Consider the following 24,847-nt stretch of genomic DNA (forward strand, 5'->3'; position numbering starts at 1 on the left):
GTTTTCCACACAATGTCGGGTCCGAAAAAATGTTTCCCACACAATGTCGGGCCCGAAAGAACGTTTTCCACACAATGTCAGGTCCGAAAGAATGTTTCCCACATAATCGCATATATCCAGCAAATTTAGCTTCTAATCAACACAAAGACCAGGATCTTAAAATATATCAGTCAAGAAAAATCAAATTGATCGAGTTCATCAGAACCGTTCAAGGGCGGAAAGTATCAAGCATTTGGAACAAAAACAATAAGCATCGAAAAGAATCAGATCCGCTTTAATATCAGACAATCGATCATTGTAGCAGTCACCCTTCACCCTGCACCATGACTCATTCCTCCAGCACACCACGCCTCGTTCCTCCAGCACACCACCCCTCACCCATGACTCATTCCTCCAGCACACCACGCCTCACCCATGACTCATTCCTCCAGCACACCACGCCTCGTTCCTCCAGCACACAACCCCTCACCCATGACTCATTCCTCCAGCACATCACGCCTCATTCCTCCATTATACCACGCCTCGTTCCTCCAGCATACCACGCCTCGTTCCTCCAGCACACAACCCCTCACCCATGACTCATTCCTCCAGCACATCACGCCTCATTCCTCCATTACACCACGCCTCGTTCCTCCAGCATACCACGCCTCACCCATGACTCATTCCTCCAGCACAAAGCATTCCTCTTGCACCCAAGGCAGTGATGCCCAACACGCGGCGGGACGAGAAAGTTTCGACGTGTGTTTGCTAGGAAATGTTAATGCGATATAATTTACGTGCTAGCGATACAGTTAGCTTTCTAGCAATACAATTCGGATTCCAACAATACAATATATGTTCTGGCGGTACAATAACTCGACATCTTATCAATAATTAGCCTAGCATCTGTACAACAAACAATGAACTATTCTTCTCAACAAAAGTCAAGTGATTTGGGTTCAAATCATCCAGTCAAGCAGATGGACATCAGTCCCTACCGTTGTTTCTTTATCTAAATCCATTTCGGTGCCATATAGACGCAAAAATACCGTCATTAAAATCTTTTCGATAAAAATGATTGTTGCAACAGTAATTAAAATCTGTGATAGTCATGCTTAGCTCTGTATATCCTGCATAGCAACGAGACAGAAAGCAACTCTCCAGAGAATTATCAATTCTAATTGTTAATAATTAAAAATTTACGAGATATGCTTGGTACTGAAATAGAAGCCGAAAATCTTTTCATTCTTAAGACAAAATATGAGTAACGAACCTTGCAACATTCAATGCTAGGCACAAGGTCACATAACATGTTTGGTAACTTGAAAATGAGAGACTCATTTCCGTTGATTGACCACAAGTAACTTTAACATTAAAGTGCCCTCATCAACAACCTATAAGACGCTCGCAAACTGTCTTATTGTCAAAACCATGAAATTCGACGAAGACTGTGGCTCTGGGAAGCTCTCGTTACTGGATGTCCATGTTGAAGTTGTTGCCGTTGAAGTTTATTGCGTTGAGGAAGTCGATGGGGATGTCGCTGAAGTCTTCATCAGGAAGACCGTCGATTGTTTCTAGAAATTCCTGGTCAGTGAAGACTCCGGGTGGTAGTTGCATCTGTAGACCAGATCTGTGGACAATAGAACGTTAGCAGAGTATCATCACTAATGCTGCAGTGCAGATCTATGTATCAATTCAGGGTGACAGTAATTGAATTAGAATTACAATGTGCACGACACAAAAAAGCTACCCACTAGTTAAAGTAAACACAGGCACGATGTCTGCTGACGATGCCATGACGCTAAACGCTGCTTTAGGCTAAAAAAAAAAAAATGTCGTCCAACATGAGACACAAAACCAGACGTCAGAAAACGGGAGTTACAAATTAAACTAAAAGTTCCAGTCCCTTCGAAATATGGCGTTTAAAAGTAGGCAGCAATAACTTTGAACTGGAATAGAACTACGATACATGCAAGCACAATGCACGCTACAAGTTTAATTGTGAATGGCACGACTGTGAACGTATCCGAGTCTAGCATAAACGTGATCTTAGCCACATGGATTTATAGCCCTAAATCCGGTCAGGGTTGAATGCAAGTCTGGATATCTGTGTCATTAATAAGTTCAAGCAATTAATAAGTTTAAAGGCTTGTCTCCCCTACAGATTTTTTCAGTGGGAAGAATCTGTTAAACTTGTGTTTGAAATGATCCTTCCTAATCTAGTTGAAGCAATTTAGGAAGCTTTGATGTAAGATACACGGCAAGATTAATTGTCATGAAACTCTATTGGGACGCGACATGTGAACAAGACCTGTAGGTAATTCCAAGTCTGTTTTTAGACCCCGGACACACAAGTCACCGTAGAAGATCTGGGGCCATACTTTCAAAACTGGCTAAGTGAACGTAAGAATTTGCGCTCTATTTTCTTGTCTATGATTGATGGATTTTGCATGAAAGGCCGTCAATGATTGGCTCATGAACTTACGATCTCTTAACTTTTTTTTAAAGTAAAGGCCCAGAGCAATTACATGCTGATATCTCATGAACTTGCATTAAATGAATGTTTCGATGCCAAAAATTTAGATTCAGAGGAGCTTCCATGATGGAAATCAAGATACAGAGGAGCTTGTGCAGAACTATTTTTCTTCTACAGTACATGGCACTATTGACACATTTACTCCATACATTGGGGTAGGTATGATAGAGAGCGGTCACCCCGGCAAATGGGGGGTAGGGATGGTAGGGGGCGCTCACCCCGGCCAATGGGGGGTAGGGATGATAGAGAGTGGTCAACCTCGGGCAAATGAGGGGTAGGGATGGCAGGGGGTTCACCCTGACAGGGTGGGGACGTACGTTTGGTCGGTGGCCGCACCCCCGGGGTGGGGGGGAGGGGAGCCCACGGGGGCCGGTGTGCTGGGGGAGCTCCAGTCCCCCATGCCCCCGTGACGAGGAAACCTGCACATATACAACACATCAGCAACACATATGGTGAGTGAAGCTAGAGTATAGATCTGTATTTTGCACGTTTCAATTTAAGTTTAACTTATCTAGTAAAAAAATGGCATCATTTAAAAAAAAAGTGGTCTAAGTTACCCCAGTTTACGGTAACGTACCCAGGCACGTGGGTGACGACGTTGGCTCGCACGTATCCGTTAAGGGGGCGCGTGCAGTCGCCCGCCGGTGTGTAGTAGCGCGAGAACGCCTGCACAATATAAAAAATAAAATAACTTTCAATAATAAAATAAAATTACATTCACCAAGATATTACACAAGTATGCCTCGAAATGAAAATTCAAGAAGCATATCTATTGCATTGTTTATAATAGTTCAGAACATAGTAGTAGATCTTTTATTTGTTATTTCGAAAAATGTAAAAGTTTTGAGATTTTCTTCAGAAATACAAAGCAAGCAGAAGTAACCGCTGACAATTCAGGATTTGCTATTATCATTCATCGCCTAAGTTTTTAAAGATAAATTTAAAAATGGCCAGAAAAGAGATGTTATATCTCAATTTCAGAAGCGAACTTCAAGTTGACATTTTAATTACGGTACACTAAAAATTTTAAAAATGGCCAATAAACAGTAAGATGTCACTATATCGATCGATGTAAAGGGAATAATGTGTCCCTGTGAAGCACTTATCCCCTGGGCACGACAAGAACCTTGTTTTTGGGTATGTTGGGGTACAGGTAGTTAGAACCTTGTCTTTGGATATGTTGGGGTACAGGTAGTTAGAACCTTGTCTTTGGGTATGTTGGGGTACAGGTAGGTAGAACCTTGTCTTTGGGTATGTTGGGGTACAGGTAGTTAGAACCTTGTCTTTGGGTATGTTGGGGTACAGGTAGTTAGAACCTTGTCTTTGGGTATGTTGGGGTACAGGTAGTTAGAACCTTGTCTTTGGGTATGTTGGGGTACAGGTAGTTAGAACCTTGTCTTTGGGTATGTTGGGGTACAGGTAGTTAGAACCTTGTCTTTGGGTATGTTGGGGTACAGGTAGTTAGAACCTTGTCTTTGGGTATGTTGGGGTACAGGTAGTTAGAACCTTGTCTTTGGGTATGTTGGGGTACAGGTAGTTAGAACCTTGTCTTTGGGTATGTTGGGGTACAGGTAGTTAGAACCTTGTCTTTGGGTATGTTGGGGTACAGGTAGTTAGAACCTTGTCTTTGGGTATGTTGGGGTACAGGTAGTTAGAACCTTGTCTTTGGGTATGTTGGGGTACAGGTAGTTAGAACCTTGTCTTTGGGTATGTTGGGGTACAGGTAGTTAGAACCTTGTCTTTGGGTATGTTGGGGTACAGGTAGTTAGAACCTTGTCTTTGGGTATGTTGGGGTACAGGTAGTTAGAACCTTGTCTTTGGGTATGTTGGGGTACAGGTAGTTAGAACCTTGTCTTTGGGTATGTTGGGGTACAGGTAGTTAGAACCTTGTCTTTGGGTATGTTGGGGTACAGGTAGTTAGAACCTTGTCTTTGGGTATGTTGGGGTACAGGTAGTTAGAACCTTGTCTTTGGGTATGTTGGGGTACAGGTAGTTAGAACCTTGTCTTTGGGTATGTTGGGGTACAGGTAGTTAGAACCTTGTCTTTGGGTATGTTGGGGTACAGGTAGTTAGAACCTTGTCTTTGGGTATGTTGGGGTACAGGTAGTTAGAACCTTGTCTTTGGGTATGTTGGGGTACAGGTAGTTAGAACCTTGTCTTTGGGTATGTTGGGGTACAGGTAGTTAGAACCTTGTCTTTGGGTATGTTGGGGTACAGGTAGTTAGAACCTTGTCTTTGGGTATGTTGGGGTACAGGTAGTTAGAACCTTGTCTTTGGGTATGTTGGGGTACAGGTAGTTAGAACCTTGTCTTTGGGTATGTNCCCAGGCCAGCGCCTCACTCCCCAGGCCAGCCCCTCTCTCCCCAGGCCAGCACCTCACTCCCCAGGCCAGCGTCTTACTCCCCAGGCCAGCGTCTCACTCCCCAGGCCAGTGCCTCACTCCCCAGGCCAGCATCTCCCTCCCCAGGCCAGCGTATCACTCCCAGGCCAGCGCCTCACTCCCCAGGCCAGCGTCTCACTCCCCAGGTCAGCGTCTCACTCCCTAGGCCAGCGTCTCACTCCCCAGGCCAGCGTCTCACTGCCTAGGCCAGCGTCTCCCTCCCCAGGCCAGCGTCTCCCTACCCAGGCCAGCGTCTCACTCCCCAGGTCAGCGTCTCACTCCCTAGGTCAGTGTCTCCCTCCCCAGGCCAGCGTCTCACTCCCCAGGCCAGCGTCTTACTCCTTAGGCCAGCGTCTCACTCCCCAGGCCAGCGTCTCACTCCCCAGGCCAGCGCCTCACTCCCCAGGCCAGCGTCTCACTCCCCAGGCCAGCGTCTCACTCCCCAGGTCAGCGTCTCACTCCCTAGGCCAGCGTCTCACTCCCCAGGCTAGCGTCTCACTCCAACAGGTAGTTAGAACCTTGTCTTTGGGTATGTTGGGGTACAGGTAGTTAGAACCTTGTCTTTGGGTATGTTGGGGTACAGGTAGTTGAGGTACTCCAGGTCGGAGATGCGGTCAGCCAGGGAGCGGATGGAGAAGTCTTTGGAGGTGAAGGGCTGGAGCATGAACACGTCCCGCATGTCTGCAAATGATAAACATTCAATAAACTTCATAATGATTGATTTATTCAGAATTACGGGAGGAATGTAGGAATAACTAATCAGTCAATAGTGCTATAGTATATTTTTAGCGCACTTTCTCATTTATGAAAAAAATGCCCTATTGTGTGCTCGTCATGTCCGTCTGTCTGTCCGTCCGTGACTTCACGTTTTCGTCGATTTTGAGAAAATGCGCTCTGTCACTCACTGCAGTGCGTACTGAGTTATATTTTTTATAAATTACCTATATCAAGACCAGAAGGAGGAGTTTGGAGGAAGAAAGTCCAACAACCAACCACGCCTACGAGACTGTAAACTGTAACCAGAACCAGCAACAAAGCAAATAAAAGACATTAAAAAAATTCTTTGATTACGGAGCACATGCATACATTTCCTGTCTGCATCATGTGCCGATAAGGGGCCGCTGCCCTCCCCAGCAACTTCCCTCTCTAAAAAATCAGCCTCAACTCCAGCCTCTCTACGCCAGCCTCCTCTATAGCAGCTACTCGTCTATTCAAGTGACCACTTCTTTGTTAGCAGCAAACGTCTCACTCCCCAGGCCAGCGCCTCACTCCCCAGGCCAGCGCCTCACTCCCCAGGCCAGCGTCTCACTCCCCAGGCCAGNACCTGCAAGTTGAGAACTCTTAGGGAACCTGCAAGTTGAGAACTCTCAGGGAACCTGCAAGTTGAGAACTCTTAGGGAACCTGCAAGTTGAGAACTCTCAGGGAACCTGCAAGTTGAGAACTCTTAGGGAACCTGCAAGTTGAGAACTCTCAGGGAACCTGCAAGTTGAGAACTCTTAGGGAACCTGCAAGTTGAGAACTCTCAGGGAACCTGCAAGTTGAGAACTCTTAGGGAACCTGCAAGTTGAGAACTCTCAGGGAACCTGCAAGTTGAGAACTCTTAGGGAACCTGCAAGTTGAGAACTCTCAGGGAACCTGCAAGTTGAGAACTCTTAGGGAACCTGCAAGTTGAGAACTCTCAGGGAACCTGCAAGTTGAGAACTCTTAGGGAACCTGCAAGTTGAGAACTCTCAGGGAACCTGCAAGTTGAGAACTCTTAGGGAACCTGCAAGTTGAGAACTCTCAGGGAACCTGCAAGTTGAGAACTCTTAGGGAACCTGCAAGTTGAGAACTCTCAGGGAACCTGCAAGTTGAGAACTCTTAGGGAACCTGCAAGTTGAGAACTCTCAGGGAACCTGCAAGTTGAGAACTCTTAGGGAACCTGCAAGTTGAGAACTCTCAGGGAACCTGCAAGTTGAGAACTCTTAGGGAACCTGCAAGTTGAGAACTCTCAGGGAACCTGCAAGTTGAGAACTCTTAGGGAACCTGCAAGTTGAGAACTCTCAGGGAACCTGCAAGTTGAGAACTCTTAGGGAACCTGCAAGTTGAGAACTCTCAGGGAACCTGCAAGTTGAGAACTCTTAGGGAACCTGCAAGTTGAGAACTCTCAGGGAACCTGCAAGTTGAGAACTCTTAGGGAACCTGCAAGTTGAGAACTCTCAGGGAACCTGCAAGTTTAGAACTCTTAGGGAACCTGCAAGTTTAGGAGTCTTAGGGAACCTGCAACAGGGCGCCTAAGAACCACTCCTAGCCTGACCTTCCTGATCTGGAAGAACCACTCCCAGAAGGTGAAGTTGCGGTCCTGTAGAGGCAGAGGTTCTTTGCAGAACTGAGCCCAGCTCAGACTCATGCCGGAGTAGTCGCTCAGGTCGGGGTTCCTGTGTTGCATCAGAACGAGTTAGAACCACTATCATATGTCCATATATAACAATATAGAACTATCATATGGACGATATGACACTTGCTTTGGTCTGAATGCATGTGATGATAGCCGCCCCGGCTATCATCACATGCATTCAGACAAAACCAAGTGTCACATTGTCCATATAATGAAACACTTGCAGCACGTAGCACAGATAAGCCCTTTAGCTAGGACAAACTAGGTAAGGATGGCTCGTCCAAAAACTATAAATTCATTGCTATTTGTATAATATTTGTACAGAGACTCAATTATTCCGGAATGCAATGTCTGTTTCCCATAAATAGCCCGGCGAGAAGGATCGTCGTATATATTTAAGCAATATCGTATATATTCAAGAAATATTTCACCGAACACATTCAACAACCAATCATTAGAAAAGAATAAGTTGAGTCAATTATTACCCTACTCAGAAAGTTCGTACTCATTAACATCATTATTAGCCGTAATGCCGCCCCCTATTAACCCCCTCATATGAGTGAACTTGCAATCATACCAAAGAGAAATCCTTCACAATCCTCAATTAATAAACTAATCCAGGGTCCCATCATCGCCTAGCAGACGTGAAATATAAGCGGCCATGAGTGCGTCACTGATAACAGGCGGGCATTATTAACTATTAGAACACAGACGGCCGCTCGACCTCCGTGCGCCATAGACATACAATTTATACTAAAGGACAGTGCGAGGAAATAATGGTAATTTAAATGCACATTGTATAACAATGTTATACTAATACATTGTATAACAATGTTATATCAATAAATTGCATGATAATCTTATATTAATACATATACATTGTATAATAATGTTTGGTGTATGGTCATGCCGTGTAAGACCAACAAGCGATCGAATTTAGAAAACTCACCCAGAGAAATGACTGGCTCATCTTATCCAAATACCGTAGTGACCCTTCTCACCGACTACTTTGTCGCACAGGATAAATATAATTAATATATATTATTTTATAGAATACCTTGTCGGGTACGGTGAAGAGGACGCGCCCCTGCTCGCTGAAGGCGTTGTCCCACAGGATGGTGGCCCAGGCGTGGGGCTCCTGGTTGCCGTGCACTATCACCACCACCGGCAGCGACAGTGTCCATACCTGACAAGTGGGTCATGAGCTTTGTAAGATTTAATTTGTTGTATTTTGGAGTTTGTAGTGTCTAATTTATGTTAGATATTTAGTAGCCCAATATTTATTTGTGAGTTCTAAATTTTCGAGTGTAGCGCGTTTTCGTAGCTCTTATTTCCAGTCAAAATCGATTTTCACAATGGCAAAATTTCAACATTGCAAGCGACAAAATAAATTTGATATTCAGCTTTTCGGGAACTTGAAATTTTGAGTACAATAAAGAAAATAATTAGTGTAAATCAGTTTTGTATCCCTGACGACTAACTAATGATTATAACAAGATCTTCTGGAGTCAGATCAAAGCAGAAGAGTTAAACTCGTTGTGAGCACAGGAATTGCGAACTGAGTTCGGGTACATCCTGTATAGCAATTCAAGATTCAACATTGTTGGTCATGATGATCATAATATGGGTCATGATGTTAGTCGTATGAACCAACATATGCTGGTCATGATATGGGTCAAGATGAGGACAATAACAGCGTCCGCACAAGCAGTGATGGTCATAACAGCATTTTTGTAGGTCATAAAATCATGATATGGAGATAGAGCGCCATATTGCAGACCAGTAGGTCATAAAATCATGATATGGAGATAGAGCGCCATATTGCAGACCAGTAGGTCATAAAATCATGATATGGAGATAGAGCGCCATGTTGCACAACATTACTAGTATACAGACACATCAATGAGACCACACACGGGAAACTACACTTGCAAGATCTTACTGGTAAGCGCAACATGATCAAAACAGGGACAACATAATAACAAGAGCAGCTAGACCACTCCTGGAAGACCATACACCAGCCAGACCACAAACCAGAAGACCACACACCAGCAAGACCCCACCCAGAAAACCATACACCAGCTAGACCCCACCAGAAGACCATACACCAGAAGACCATACACCAGACGACCATACACCAGAAGACCATACACCAGAAGACCATACACCAGAAGACCATACACCAGCAAGACCATACACCAGAAGACCATACACCAGAAGGCCATACACCAGAAGACCATACACCAGAAGGCCATACACCAGCAAGACCCCACCCACAAGACCATACACCAGCAAGACCTCACCTAGAAGACCATACACCAGCAAGACCCCACCAAGAAGACCATACACCAGCCTAGACCCTACCCAGAAGACCATACACCAGCAAGACCTCACCCAGAAGACCATACACTAGCTAGACCCCACCTGGAAGACCAGCTCGCCGCCTCCCACGCTGAACTGTGACTGGAAGAGCAGCGCAAACTTCTCGTCCATGACGCACTCGGTGCCTTTCTTCTCAGCGCGCTTGATCTTACGCAGCTGCATGTTGCGGAAGCTGACAGACAGCTGCCGTGTGGTCTGCAATACAGACCAGGCATGTGTTAGGGTTCACAGACAGCTTGATCTTACGCAGCTGCATGTTGCGGAAGCTGCCGGACAGCTGCCGTGTGGTCTGCAATACAGACCATGCATGTTAGGGTGTACAGACAGCTTGATTTTACGCAGCTGAATGTTGCGGAAGCTGACGGACAGCTGCCGTGTGGTCTGCAATACAGACCATGCATGTTAGGGTGTTCAGACAGCTTGATCTTACGGAGCTGCAAGTTGCGGAAGCTGACGGACAGCTGCCGTGTGGTCTGCAATACAGACCATGCATCTGTTAGGGTGTACAGACAGCTTGATCTTACGCAGCTGCATGTTGCGGAAGCTGACAGACAGCTGCCGTGTGGTCTGCAATACAGACCATGCATGTTAGGGTGTTCAGACAGCTTGATCTTACGCAGCTGCATGTTGCGGAAGCTGACGGACAGCTGCCGTGTGGTCTGCAATACAGACCATGCATGTGATGGTGTTCAGACAGCTTGATCTTACGGAGCTGCAAGTTGCGGAAGCTGACGGACAGCTGCCGTGTGGTCTGCAATACAGACCATGCATCTGTTAGGGTGTACAGACAGCTTGATCTTACGCAGCTGCATGTTGCGGAAGCTGACAGACAGCTGCCGTGTGGTCTGCAATACAGACCATGCATGTTAGGGTGTTCAGACAGCTTGATCTTACGCAGCTGCATGTTGCGGAAGCTGACGGACAGCTGCCGTGTGGTCTGCAATACAGACCATGCATGTGTTGCAATGTGTTGTCTGCATACACAGCCCATACAACTGTTGTCTGCAGACACAGCCCAAACATGTATTATGATGTATTACTAATGTGCACTAGACCTTATGTCTGTAAATTTCCCATGATGTCGATAACAAATGTTGTATAATAAGCAGCTGGCGAGAGCGACAAACAAACACTCAGAAAAGCGAGAGGGAAAAGTCCAAGGTGCTCCCGTACCTGGGTATACTCCATGGTGCCCCCGTACCTGGGTATACTCCATGGTGCCCCCGTACCTGGGTATACTCCATGGTGCCCCCATACCTGGGTAGATATACTACATGGTGCCCCCGTACCTGGGTATACTCCATGGTGCCCTGTACCTGGGTATACTCCATGGTGCCCCCGTACTTGGGTATACTCCATGATGCCCCCATACCTGGGTATACTCCATGTTGCCCCCATACCTGGGTATACTCCATGGTGCCCCCCTACCTGGGTATACTCTATGGTGCCCCCGTACCTGTGTATACTCCATGGTGCCCCTGTACCTGGGTATACTCCATGGTGCCCCGTACCTGGGTATACTCCATGGAGCCCTGTACCTGGGTATACTCCATGGTGCCCCCGTACCTGGGTATACTCCAAGGTGCCCCTGTACCTGGGTATACACCATGGTGCCCCCCGTACCTGGGTATACTCCAAGGTGCCCCCGTACCTGGGTATACTCCATGGTGACACCCGTACCTGGGTATACTCCAAGGTGCCCCCATACCTGGGTATACTCAGTGGTGCCCCCATACATGGGTATACTCCATGGTGCCCCTGTATCTGGGTATACTCCATGGTGCCCCCATACCTGGGTATACTCCATGGTGACACCCATACCTGGGTATACTCCAAGGTGCCCCCATACCTGGGTATACTCAGTGGTGCCCCCGTACATGGGTATACTCCATGGTGCCCCTGTACCTGGGTATACTCCATGGTGCCCCTGTACCTGGGTATACTCCATGGTGCCCCTGTACCTGGGTATACTCCATGGTGCCCTGTACCTTGGTATACTCCATGGTGCCCCGTACCTGGGTATACTCCATGGTGCCCATCCATGGTGCCCTGTACCTGGGTATACTCCATGGTGCCCCCATACCTGGGTATACTCCATGGTGCCCTGTACCTGGGTATACTCCATGGTGCCCCGTACCTGGGTATACTCCATGGTGCCGGTGCAGTTCAGGATCTCGCCGCTCTGCTCGTCCTTGCCCATGAGGTCATTCTTGAGCAACATGTTCGCCTGCTGCTCGTTGATGATGGACACGCTCACCTGCACGCATGTTCACAGTTACAGCTCAACATGTTTGATTACGAGGACTACTTTTTGTTTGATTAAAGAATTTCGTCCTACTTCTACTTTAGGCGTCGACAGGATTTATAGTTATTGCAAGATACTAATTATTTCGACACCTGTATTGAACTATCAATCGTATGGAAATCTCGATAGAGTTTTTAATTAAACATTNCCAGAGGGAGGGTCCAGCAATAATAACCCACCAGAGGGAGGGTCCAGCAATAATAACCCACCAGAGGGAGGGTCCAGCAATAATAACCCACCAGAGGGAGGGTCCAGCAATAATAACCCACCAGAGGGAGGGTCCAGCAATAATAACCCACCAGAGGGAGGGTCCAGCAATAATAACCCACCAGAGGGAGGGTCCAGCAATAATAACCCACCAGAGGGAGGGTCCAGCAATAATAACCCACCAGAGGGAGGGTCCAGCAATAATAACCCACCAGAGGGAGGGTCCAGCAATAATAACCCACCAGAGGGAGGGTCCAGCAATAATAACCCACCAGAGGGAGGGTCCAGCAATAATAACCCACCAGAGGGAGGGTCCAGCAATAATAACCCACCAGAGGGAGGGTCCAGCAATAATAACCCACCAGAGGGAGGGTCCAGCAATAATAACCCACCAGAGGGAGGGTCCAGCAATAATAACCCACCAGAGGGAGGGTCCAGCAATAATAACCCACCAGAGGGAGGGTCCAGCAATAATAACCCACCAGAGGGAGGGTCCAGCAATAATAACCCACCAGAGGGAGGGTCCAGCAATAATAACCCACCAGAGGGAGGGTCCAGCAATAATAACCCACCAGAGGGAGGGTCCAGCAATAATAACCCACCAGAGGGAGGGTCCAGCAATAATAACCCACCAGAGGGAGGGTCCAGCAATAATAACCCACCAGAGGGAGGGTCCAGCAATAATAACCCACCAGAGGGAGGGTCCAGCAATAATAACCCACCAGAGGGAGGGTCCAGCAATAATAACCCACCAGAGGGAGGGTCCAGCAATAATAACCCACCAGAGGGAGGGTCCAGCAATAATAACCCACCAGAGGGAGGGTCCAGCAATAATAACCCACCAGAGGGAGGGTCCAGCAATAATAACCCACCAGAGGGAGGGTCCAGCAATAATAACCCACCAGAGGGAGGGTCCAGCAATAATAACCCACCAGAGGGAGGGTCCAGCAATAATAACCCACCAGAGGGAGGGTCCAGCAATAATAACCCACCAGAGGGAGGGTCCAGCAATAATAACCCACCAGAGGGAGGGTCCAGCAATAATAACCCACCAGAGGGAGGGTCCAGCAATAATAACCCACCAGAGGGAGGGTCCAGCAATAATAACCCACCAGAGGGAGGGTCCAGCAATAATAACCCACCAGAGGGAGGGTCCAGCAATAATAACCCACCAGAGGGAGGGTCCAGCAATAATAACCCACCAGCAACAATAACGCACCTGTGGAGGGGTCATATACACGTTGAGCTTGCCCCCCACCAGGAGGCGGACGGTGGCCTGGAACTTAGTGTTGGTCTTCAGCACCTGCGTCGGCTCCTTCTCGATGATGAACGTGCTGCGGGTGAAGCAAACTTTTATATAACAAGTTTATTTTCATACAAAATATTATAACTGATCATAACACAACTCAATGCGATATATTTTGCGCAGTATAAAATAACATGAAAACTGACAGTCACATTAGCCATAAGCTAAACCATTTTAAAAATAAATTAATTATAATCCACATCAAGAATTGTCAACGCTACTTAAGATTCATTCTATTTCTCAAAGGCGTATTCAATGAAGCAATTTTATGAAGAGGCAAAAACGGACAGTGAGGCCAGAAGACAGTGAGGCTAGAAGACAGTGAGGCCAGAAGACAGTGAGGCCAGAAGACAGTGAGGCCAGAAGACAGTGAGGCCAGAAGACAGTGAGGCCAGAAGAAAGTGAAGCCAGAAGGCAGTGAGGCCACAAGACAGTGAGGCCACAAGACAGCGAGACCACAAGACAGTGAGACCACAAGACAGTGAGGCCATAAGACAGTGATGCCACAAGACAGTGAGGCCACAAGACAGTGAGGCCACAAGACAGTGAGGCCACAAGACAGTGAAGCCGCAAGACAGTGAGGCCATAAGAAAGCGAGGCCAGAGGACAGTGAGACCAGAGGACAGTGAGGCCAGAGGACAGTGAGGCCAGAAGACAGTGAGGCCAGAAGACAGTGAGGTCACAAGACAGTGAGGCCAGAAGACAGTGAGGTCACAAGACAGTGAGGCCACAAGACAGTGAGGCCAGAAGACAGTGAGGTCACAAGACAGTGAGACCACAAGACAGTAAGGCCATAAGACAGCGAGACCACAAGACAGTGAGGCCACAAGACAGTGAGGCCAGAAGAAAGTGAGGCCAGAAGACAGTGAGGCCAGAAGACAGTGAGGCCAGAAGACAGTGAGGCCACAAGAGGCCACAAGACCTGGTGACAAGGGAGGACAGGAGGCGCGTGACGTGCTGGTCGAGGGAGGGCAGGAGGTCGACGCCCCCCGTGGGGGAGAGGGGCAGCTTCCTGCACTGGCGCTCGCACTCCTTGATCTGGTGACGCGTCTGCCAGATGATCTCAGCCAGGTGCTCGCACCTGCAACAGGAGGGAGGGTCAGTACCTGCAACAGGAGGGAGGGTCAGTACCTGCAACAGGAGGGAGGTCAGTACCTGCAGCAGGAGGGAGGTCAGTACCTGCAACACGAGGGAGGGTCAGTACCTGCAACACGAGGGAGGTCAGTACCTGCAACAGGAGGGGTCATCAGCACCTGCAACAGGAGAGGTTGTTACAGCTGTAAGTGCCCATGCTGTAAGCAACAAGCAATTAAGGGAGGGTGGGGTGGCAGGTCAGGTTTACAAGGCAATAAGCCAACAGTACCACGACCATCCCCGTCTTGCAGACCATCACTGTCATTTTTGTTTACATTCCTCAACATCCTGGAGTAAGGCATGGATGATGAGTCCATAAAGCATAAAATGTGATGTGTTATTAGCAGGCAGATTCAGCAGTAAGGGAGAGCAAGGCTTGTTTAAGCTCTTCAATCTCCACGCCCTCCCAGTGAGTCTGCTTCAACGGGCCGAAGATTTTGCTTTTAATTTCTGCGACGATTTGTTGCCGGGTTTCCGTTAGTACAGACGTAGCAGCTTCAATATTTTTAAGGAGAATGTCCCTATTGTTGCAACCCAAGATATTCACTGCAGCGGGCGACACGCTCAGCGTGAACTGGTAGCGACACTTGCAAGATCCAAGCCTCGACCCCTTGGTTTCCTTAGTATTTGTTTGGGACGTAGCAGTCCCAGTCCACGATGGATCACCGCCTCTGATTATCGTTCATCCGCCCTCATTTGGGCCAGCTGATACACGATGCTGTTGCTTGCTTCTCGCCGCTGGTAGTGTTGCAGGGGAGGTCGATCTGGGATTGTGCCCAGGAACACGTCCAGTTGTCTCTTGAAGGTCTCCAGGGTGAACGTGTCCTCTCTTAGATCCCTTGGTAGGGCGTTGAACAGCCTTGGCCCTGCCACGGAAAGTGATCCTTCCCGCAGGGATTGAAATCTGACTGCAGATATGTTATTGCCGTTATGTGATCACCAAAATTCACCTGATTATTCATCTACACTTCTAGATTGCGAACGATTTGCTTCTCTTCGATTTCCGAGTTGTCAGTTGCGAGGTAGTGGTGCTCCATACCCGCTCTTCCGCTACCTCTGTATCTCAAAACCTCAAACTTGGTCCCGTTGCACTGCTTGTTGTTCACTAGGGCCCAGTCATATAGGTATTGCAGAGAGGTCTTCTTGCAACCTCTAGCAGTCCGTCCTGTCCGTTATGGTCATTAGTATCCTGGTGTCGTCCGCGAATGACGATGCAGTGGCGTGGTTCACAGCCACATCTATGTCGGCGATGTGGATGAGGAAAAGGATTGGGCCGAGTACCGTTCCCTGTGGTACTACCGTACTCCACTCTTCACCCTAGCCTCGCTTGATCTCGAGCCTCCTACAACGACAGCTTGCAGTCTTTATGTTAGGAAGCTGTGGATCCATGCCAGCAATTCACCTCCGACTCCCAGCAGTCTTAATTTTCTGAAGAGCACTCCATGGTTAACTTTGTCAAAAGCTTTCGCGAAGTCCAAATATACACCACGTCCACCCCGGCCCCCTCTCCAGCATGGCCAGGATTTGGCGGTGATGCTCCAGTAACTGAGACAAACAGGAGTGATTTCGTCTAAAACCGTGTTGTCTTCTGTTGAAAAGGTCAGCCTCTTCCATGTACGGTACTGCGCCAACCTTCTCAAATACTTTGATTACGTGTGATGTTAATGTAACTGGCCTGTAATTTTGGGGTTTGTCTCTCGCACCTCCTTTGTAGATAGGGGTTATTAGCCCTAGTTTTAGATCACTTGGAACATTTCCTTCTCTCACTGATGTTTTCCAGAGCAAAGTCAGGGGGACCTTTAGTGCTCCGACACGTTTTTTCAGTACCTACTAACACTGCAGAGACCCCATCTGGCCCGGGAGCCGAATATGTCGATAATTCTTGGATACTCCTCTTTAGATCCGACGTTTCAAACTCTATGTTCATCAGCTCCCGCCCCCCTGGAAGTTCTTGAATGACTCCAATTTAGTTCTCCCGTCTTGAGTATCAGGGTTCGCTGAATACTTTTTCAAACTGCGCTCCCAGAAGTTCACACATGTCCTGGTCGTCTCCAACAAGGACATCGTTATTTTTCAGAGGCCCCACTGAGGCTCTGATTTTCTGATTTTGGCCTTTGACAGGGCATATTTGTAGAAATATTTGGGATTCCCTCGAATGGCAGACACCGCTTGCGCCTCTGCAATTTGTTGCTCGGCCTCGTGTGAGTCCTGCAACTGTCGTTCAGTTTCCTTAATTTTACCCTTTAGATGTTCCAGCCGCCGCTTCTCTATATTCCTGGAGGCAGCTGTTATCTGGTTGTTCAAGCTCGCTCGTTTTCTCATGAGGATCCTTCTGTCCCTCGGAATTATGTGGCGTTTGGGGGTCGTTTTTCCCGGCGTGTGACGCACGCATACCTGCAGTAATACTTCGCACAGCTTGTTGTACATTGCTTCGGCGTTTAATTCCAGGAACTCAGATCTCCAGTAGTTCGTTCCCAATGGTTTCCCAGTCTGTTCTTCGATGATGAAAATTTAGCCCAGCTAGCCCCTCTCGAGGTGTAGGTCTTGGCTGGATTCCCCTCTCAATTGTTGTCTTGACCACCACTAGTCGATGGTCAGACAGTGTGGTCTCCTCAACACGAATATCAGCAACCAGTTCTTCATTGCTGGTAAAGAATAGATCCAGGATATTATGTTCTCTTGTTGGCACCAGAACCTGTTGGCTTTGCAAGTGTACCCTAGCGAATCAAAGTAGTTGTGTTGCCTGGTTTCTGGTTTGATTTCGGCGCCATTCTAAACAGTCCAAGTTTGGCCATCGAATGTGTGGTAGGTTAAAATCTCCCGCAACCACAATATTTGGGGAAGGTTCACCTAAGTTGGCAACCTCTGTTTCTATTATGTCGAGAGTTTCATTGAATTTTTCAGGCGGTCGGTATACGATAGCTATGCACAGATGGAGATGGGGAATGTATAGTATAACATGTTCCACATATCCATTGGAGCCTAAATGCTGGAGGGACTGTCTTTGCCGCTAGGGAGTTTCTGAGGTAGATAATAGTTACCCTTCTTTTCGGTCTGCTCGGTCCATATTTTATCAGCGTATTTTAATGAAGAATTTACTCAGCATCCTGGACCAGAATTGTATCAATGGCTGACTTGGTCATGAGCTGAGCTTCCCAGAAGAACTCATACTCAGCGGGGCTCGAACACAGGAAGCTGAGTGCGAGACAAAGAGTCTCTCATTATTGCACCACCAAAGCTTGGAAGGAGTGGTCGTCATACTAATGAATGAAGTTTAGTGTTTCACCACTCTTGAACGCCACTCACCACTCCTGAACGCCACTCACCACTACTTTACACCACTCCTGTACACCACTCACCACTCCTGTATAAGGTTGAGTCTGTTCTCATCAAACGGCTTGCCACTCACCACTCCTGTACACCACTCACCACTCCTGTACACCACTCACCACTCCTGTACACCACTCACCACTCCTGAACGCCACTCACCACTCCTGTACACCACTCACCACTCCTGAACGCCACTCACCACTCCTGTACACCACTCACCACTCCTGTATAAGGTTGAGTCTGTTCTCATCAAAGGGCTTGCCGTTGCCCGCCATCTGCTGCTCTCTCTTCCAGCTGATGAGCTCGTGGTCCAGCACGCGCTGCTGCAGCCCCGTCAGCGCGTCCAGCGTCCCTTGCAGCTTCTGCACCAACGCCATCCGCTTCTGGATCAGACCGTTCACCTGCACACAAATGTTCTACTATTATATTATGTACTTATATTCAAATATCTTCTTGTACGGCTGTCTTATTTTATCTTCTTCTGGATCAGACCATTCACCTGCACACAAATGTTCTCATATTATTTCATGTACTTGAATTAAAATACTTTCTCATACAACTGTCTTACTTTACCATCTTATCTTACCTTCTCCTCAATTGGCCCGTTCACCTGCACCAAATATTCTCATATTATATTATTATATAAGGTACTTATATGAAGATACCTTTTCATAAGGCTGTCTTATTTTAACTTCTTTTTGGTAGGCCCATTCGCCCGCATCAAATATTCTCATATTATTTTATTATATTATGTACTTATATGAAGATACCTTCTCATAAGGCTGTCTTATTTTAACTTCTTCTCGACTGGCCTGTTCACCCGTACCAAATATTCTCATATTATATCTTTTTATTATATTGTCAGCAAGAGATTGCTGCTGCCCTTGGTGGTGCCCTCACCTTGGTGCTGAGGTCCTGTTCCTCCGACTGCTTTTGACGCTCCAGCTTCCTCACCGTGTCCTGCGGAAGACGTCACAATTAATATAGAATCTCAATCTGTTCATAATTATATATGTTATATGTTTAACCAGTGTAATGCATGAGAATTAACAACAGGGAACATATGATGAACAGGCGAAGCGAGATACTTCTTGGGAAGCTTAAGCTATTGGAGCGTCACTAGCACTAGCGTCACTAGGGTTCAGTCACCCTGACACTAGCCAGTGACAGGGTGACTGAAGTAATGAAGCCAACACCCATCACCACCTGTCACCACGCACCTGCAACAGTGCCGTCATGGGCAGCATGTCACCACCTGTCACCACCTGTCACCACGCACCTGCAACAGTGCCGTCATGGGCAGCTGGCTGCTGAGGTGTGCCAGCTGTGCCTTAGTCTTGGCGCAGTTGTGGTAGTGCAGGCAGAAGCTCTCCTGCTCCTGCTCCAGGAACCTGCAGTACATGGACCAGTTACTCTCTAAAATACTAAAAATTACAGTGTAAAAATAAATACTAAATATATACTAAATAATATATACTAAAATACTAAAGATTACATGCAGTACATGGACGAGTTACTCTCTAAAATACTAAAGATTACAGCACAAGAAAAATGAAACATTCTATATCTCAGGCATCTAAACTTTGCAGTAGTAAACTACTATTATATTATTAGGCTACTAAACATGTAATAATTGCTTGTGAGTAGTTAGGACTATAAAACGACTACCCACACTTGTAATGTTGGCATGGCAAGGATAATAACCAATACTGTAATAATGATGCACCAGCATCACAGGTAATCATGATGCAGCAGCATCACAGGTAATCATGATGCAAAGCATCACAGGTAATAATGATGCAGCAGCATCACAGGTAATCATGATGCACCAGCATCACAGGTAATCATGATGCAGCAGCATCACAGGTAATCATGATGCACCAAGCATCACAGGTAATCATGATCCACATAGTAGTAACACTTGTAATACTCACAATGGTAATAATAATAACACTATTAAGCCTGTAAAGCCCCAGGCGGCGATCCATCGTGGCCTGGGACTGCTACATCCCAAACAAATATCAAGGTTACCAAGATTACCATTAAGCAATTACCAAGATTACCATTAAGCGATTACCAAGATTACCATTAAGCAATTACCAAGATTACCATTAAGCGAGGCCCACCTGACGTCATTGGCGGTGTCGTTGGTGCGCTGGGTTAGGGCGGCAAGCTGCTCCATGATCTCCTCGTGGGTACCCTTGGTGGGAACACCGGGGGAGCCTCCTGCTGGGGGGAGTGCTGCACCTCCGTTCTGCAGCAGCATATCACACTGTCATCACCCACTCTCCACTCAGCACCATAACCACAATGCACCAATCTGCACCACAATTTACACTTCATAACACAAAATATCAACATTCACCAACTGCTGCTCTTTATTCCATCACCCACTCTCCACTCTACCACCATATACTAGTGTACCTATGGCCTATGCACCACAATTTACACCTCACCACACAAAATATCAATATTCACCAACTGCTGCTCTTTATTCCATCACCCACTCTCCACTCTACCACCATATAGTGTACCTATGGCCTATGCACCACAATTTACACCTCACCACACAAAATATCAATATTCACCAACTGCTGCCCTATACTCAGCAAGAAAAGGAGCTGGACAGACAGAGCACAGGGTTGTAAAAGACTTGGACTCAGCGTGGAAACAGCTTGGCAGCTGGAAATTCATTTATAAATTACTTACATATACCTACATGCAGTGCACATTATAGATATTGGCCTAATAATGACTAGATTAATTATTAATATACACTACGTATAGCATTATTTATCTATATACTCATGCTTGATCATAGTATCTTATGACGATCAAACTTGTGTGATGGAAATAATTGAAAAATCTGCCATGGTGTACTGATGTGTTGTGGCAGAAGTGCACTGCCTGCCATCCCCCACTGATACAGGCAGTGCACTCTCACTAATTAAATCAATTAATACAAATTGAACATGATTATTGAACATGATCATGTACAATAACGCTATACACCGTACATTATACACTACACTACAGTATACACCATGCACTATACACTTTGCACCATATATACACTACATACACCATATACACACTACACGCTGTGTATTATACACTATACATCATAAACCATACACTACACTATACACGGAGCACAATACACTGTACAATGCAGTTTACCATCTCATGCTGGCGCACAAGGTTGAGCTCAATGTTGAGGCATGTTCTCATGATGGAGATGAGGGCAAGAGGGTTGTTGGAGTACTGCGCCTGCACACAAAAGTCCTCAATATTATACTAATACTTATTATATTATATTATAATATAATATATCATATTATATTATAAGATTATATTAATAATTATACTAATACCTACTAATACTAATGACATTCACTGAAACTCATTACCACAACAGAGATAATATACTTCAGTAATGGCATTCATTGAAGCTATTCACCACAACAGACAGAGTCTTAAGTAATGACTTTAATTGAATTGAATTGCACAACTGAGTACGTATACCTACTTCATTAATGACATTAATTAAATTTATTTTGAACACAATTCTTTGTGATGAAGGTTCAATGCAAGATCTCAGTTTCCCCTCAGGTAGATCAACCTATTTTCTACCGTAGTAACTTCCACAAGCTGGCTCTTTCACACAATTAGTATGACGGTCAATGTTTTCCCAACAGAAATTTAGCAATTTACGTCAGGACAAAAAATGGCAAAAAAAAGTACTTAGGAGTGTGCCTTTTACCAGATAAACCCATTAATCCCTAATTATCCCATCCTACACAGCAACACAGCTGTCAATAATCCAATGCTAAAGGATTGACTGCATAACAAAAAATTACATATTTTTTATAATTGTATTACATAACAAAATTGAGCCTTAGAAATATCATGGACATGAAAAGAAATTATATAGGTACATATGAATATTGCCATATTATACACTATTAAGAGAAAATTTCTAGTTAAAATCAAACATTTAGGATAATTCATGGAGCTCTAGATGACAAAACACTACCTTGTGAGACTGTAAACCTACAGTAATATTTTAGAATAGGTTTGATCAAACCTCTCAATTGGCTGATGTCTAAATTGCGTCATTAAATAGCTTGGATATTATCTGATATGCCATGATGATTCAATGTCAGGACCCCTGGAGTAATGATGAGTGGAATGTAGTGCACAAGTGAGTGGAATGTAGGGCAAAAGTGAGTCAAATGTAGGGCAAAAGTAAGTGGAATGTAATGCACATGTGAGTGGAATGTAGGGACAAAAGTAAGCAGAATGTACCTAGTGCACAAGTGAGTGGAATGTGGGGCACAAAAGTAAGAGGAATATAGGTCAAAAGTAAGTGGAATGTAGTGCAAAAGTAACTGGAATGTAGTGCACAAGTGAGTGGAATGTAGGGCAGAAGTAAGTGTAATGTAGGACAAAAGTAAGCAGAATGTAGTGCACATGTGAGTGGAATGTAGGGCAAAGTAAGCAGAATGTAGTGCACAAGTGAGTGGAATGTGGGGCAAAAGTAAGTGGAATGTAGGACAAAAGTAAGTGGAATGTAAGACAAAAGTGAGTGGAATGTAGGACAAAAATAATTGGAATGTAGGACAAAAGTAAGCAGAATGTAGTGCACAAGTGAGTGGAATGTAGAACAAAAATAATTGGAATGTTAGTGCAACATATATCATAATAGAATGCAACGATATTATCCCTGGGATCTCACAGTGAAGTGCAACACGGCATCCTCCAGTCGTGTCCTCTTGGGGAAGTCCTGCTCGTGTTTGAGCTTGCACTCAATTTCCTGCAGCAGTTCTGACATGAGGGCTTGGGCGAGTTGAACATTGGCAGCATTACTGATGTCCACTTCACTCCTGCATGTATATAAAACAGTGTAAGTGAAGTACCTTTGAACTTGCACTGTGAACTTGCACTGGCCCTGGGCCAATACTTTAAAAAAAAGTTAATAAGAGATAGTAAGTTCATCAGCCAATCATTGACGGCCTTTCAAGCAAAATCCACCAATCGTAGACAAGAAAATGGAGCGTAAGTACTTACGTTCACTTAGCGAATTTAGAAAGTATGGCCCCTTGTCTCTGATGAATTCTGTGCTTAACCCTCTAGCAGGCAAGCATTGAAATATCCAGAAATTGAAATTTCAGAAACCATTTCAAGAAAGTAAGAAGTATTACGTATACAATATATTTATTTATATGAATTTTTGCAAATTTTGCCTATTGAAGGTTTAAATCACACTTGAAGAATTCAATAGATGCGATCAGTACACAAAATTTATCTTTATAATTAAAATTCAGTTTATGCAAATGAAAAATTAGAAACATAAAAATTTAATTTAATTAAATTTAATCAAGTTGACAAAATAAATAAATATATGTATTGATATTTCCACCGTTTGAAGAAAATGCGGAAAGAGCGTCAATTCCATTGTCCGAGTCAAAACCTTCATTTAAATGCTCATATTTCAATTTGTGGACTTTGCAGCTGGTGATGCTATAGATAGAACGATGGTCAGATAATTAGCAATTGACTGAGGCATTATAAGGATGCCTCAAAAACAAACAGGAAGCCGTGGTGAGGCTTTTTGTGACGCGATTTTAAGTGATCATATATGGTAACTTACCCGTGAAAGGGTTAAAGGAATACAGGCATTCTGAATTGATAGTTCTCTGACCATTGCTTTTGAGATATACGTATATCAGCAGATATATTTCAGGTGATACAATTGGAAAGCTTGGGATTTCACTTTAATGCTCTATAAGAAATAAAGGATCTAATTGAACTCCTTTTTTGATTGTTAGTTTATTTACATTCTAAAAGAACATTTATCAACAAGACATCTTCTTACACAAGTAAAGTCTATAAAGAAGAGAATGCCATGAATTTTATGCCACAAAATGAATAAGATGATTAATACTTTCCATTTAAAAATTGCAGGAGTCTAATGCTAGCATTGAAAATATGTCTTAGCCAGTAACTATACCATGTCATTCAAACCAAAAAATGTTCAGATCAATTACAAATTTATATTTAGAATTGACCAGAGAAAAGTTTTCTGGAGCATAAGTAAAATCTGAAGGCAGCATGTACTCACATCTATTTCCACATTTTTGGCTAATGGAATCTTACCATTGTTGCATTTTATCCTCAATCCATGCAGCCATGTAGTGACGAACTTCTATAGGAAACTGGTGCTCTCTGTAAGCAGCTTTAACCTTAAACTGTGCTTCTTCAGGAAGCTGTTGGGTCTTAGCCCACAGCGTCATTCTGGTGATCTGAAACTATCAACTCAAGGGGACAAACAATATAAAAAAATAGTTGAATGAGGTTTCAGGGTGGTTAAACAGGAACAGGATTGAAATAATGAAGCTTCTGGTTCCTACGTGGCAGGCATTGATCACGTTAGAAGCTGTAGTAAGTAGGAAAAGATTGCAAAATGATCTGAAACTATCAACTAAAAGGAAAAAACAATATAAAAAACAAATAGTTAAATGAGATTTCAGGATGATTAAACAGGAACAGGATTGAAATAATGAAGCCTCTGGTTCCTACGTGGCAGGCATTGATCACGATAGAAGCTGTAGTAAGTAGGAAAAGATTGCGAAGCCATCAGTGAGATTTACAGGCCTAAACTCCTTCTAGACTAGGTAGCTATACTTTATGGTTACTCATATAATTATTTGGCACATTTAACACCATTCCAGGAGAAATTTTGGTCATTGAGTCTGGCATAGGTTCCCAGGGGTAATTTGAGACACTTTCATTTTGTGTCTGGCACCTTACAAATAGCATATGGAATTTTTTTGAATATACCATACGATAGGTCGATAGCCCTCGCAAAGAGCTATAAAATGAGCTCAAACTTGTTTATGAAATGTTT

At 45.1% G+C, this 24,847-nt stretch overlaps 1 protein-coding gene across 1 annotated transcript; it reads right to left on the reverse strand.

Annotated features, from left to right (window-relative positions):
- Nucleotides 1-447: 447 nt before the first annotated feature.
- Nucleotides 448-24,409, reverse strand: LOC108670131 (signal transducer and activator of transcription 5B). Its single transcript, XM_018157582.2, has 19 exons — nucleotides 24,097-24,409; nucleotides 22,676-22,823; nucleotides 21,118-21,207; nucleotides 20,064-20,191; nucleotides 19,217-19,328; nucleotides 18,838-18,897; nucleotides 18,157-18,338; nucleotides 14,396-14,554; nucleotides 13,387-13,501; nucleotides 11,793-11,912; nucleotides 9,698-9,850; nucleotides 8,331-8,459; nucleotides 8,019-8,026; nucleotides 7,156-7,313; nucleotides 5,837-5,908; nucleotides 5,452-5,576; nucleotides 3,093-3,181; nucleotides 2,833-2,934; nucleotides 448-1,609 (listed from the first exon to the last, which is right to left on the reverse strand). Exons 1-19 carry the CDS (start codon nucleotides 24,231-24,233, stop codon nucleotides 1,450-1,452), a joined length of 2,247 nt encoding a protein of 748 aa, XP_018013071.1. The 5' UTR covers nucleotides 24,234-24,409; the 3' UTR covers nucleotides 448-1,449.
- Nucleotides 24,410-24,847: the final 438 nt, after the last annotated feature.

Source organism: Hyalella azteca, unplaced genomic scaffold (genome assembly GCF_000764305.2).
Source record: "Hyalella azteca isolate HAZT.00-mixed unplaced genomic scaffold, Hazt_2.0.2 contig10560, whole genome shotgun sequence".
Taxonomy (NCBI): domain Eukaryota; kingdom Metazoa; phylum Arthropoda; class Malacostraca; order Amphipoda; family Hyalellidae; genus Hyalella; species Hyalella azteca.

Excerpts from the sequence above, each read along its gene's own strand:
- LOC108670131 (XM_018157582.2), bottom strand. The coding sequence starts at position 24,233 with ATGACGCTGTGGGCTAAGACCCAACAGCTTCCTGAAGAAGCACAGTTT. Across the intron at positions 18,898-19,216 it reads CCATGACGGCACTGTTGCAG|GACACGGTGAGGAAGCTGGA; the intron begins GTGCGTGGTGAC and ends CGTCTTCCGCAG. Across the intron at positions 3,182-5,451 it reads CCAACATACCCAAAGACAAG|GCGTTCTCGCGCTACTACAC; the intron begins GTTCTAACTACC and ends TATATTGTGCAG.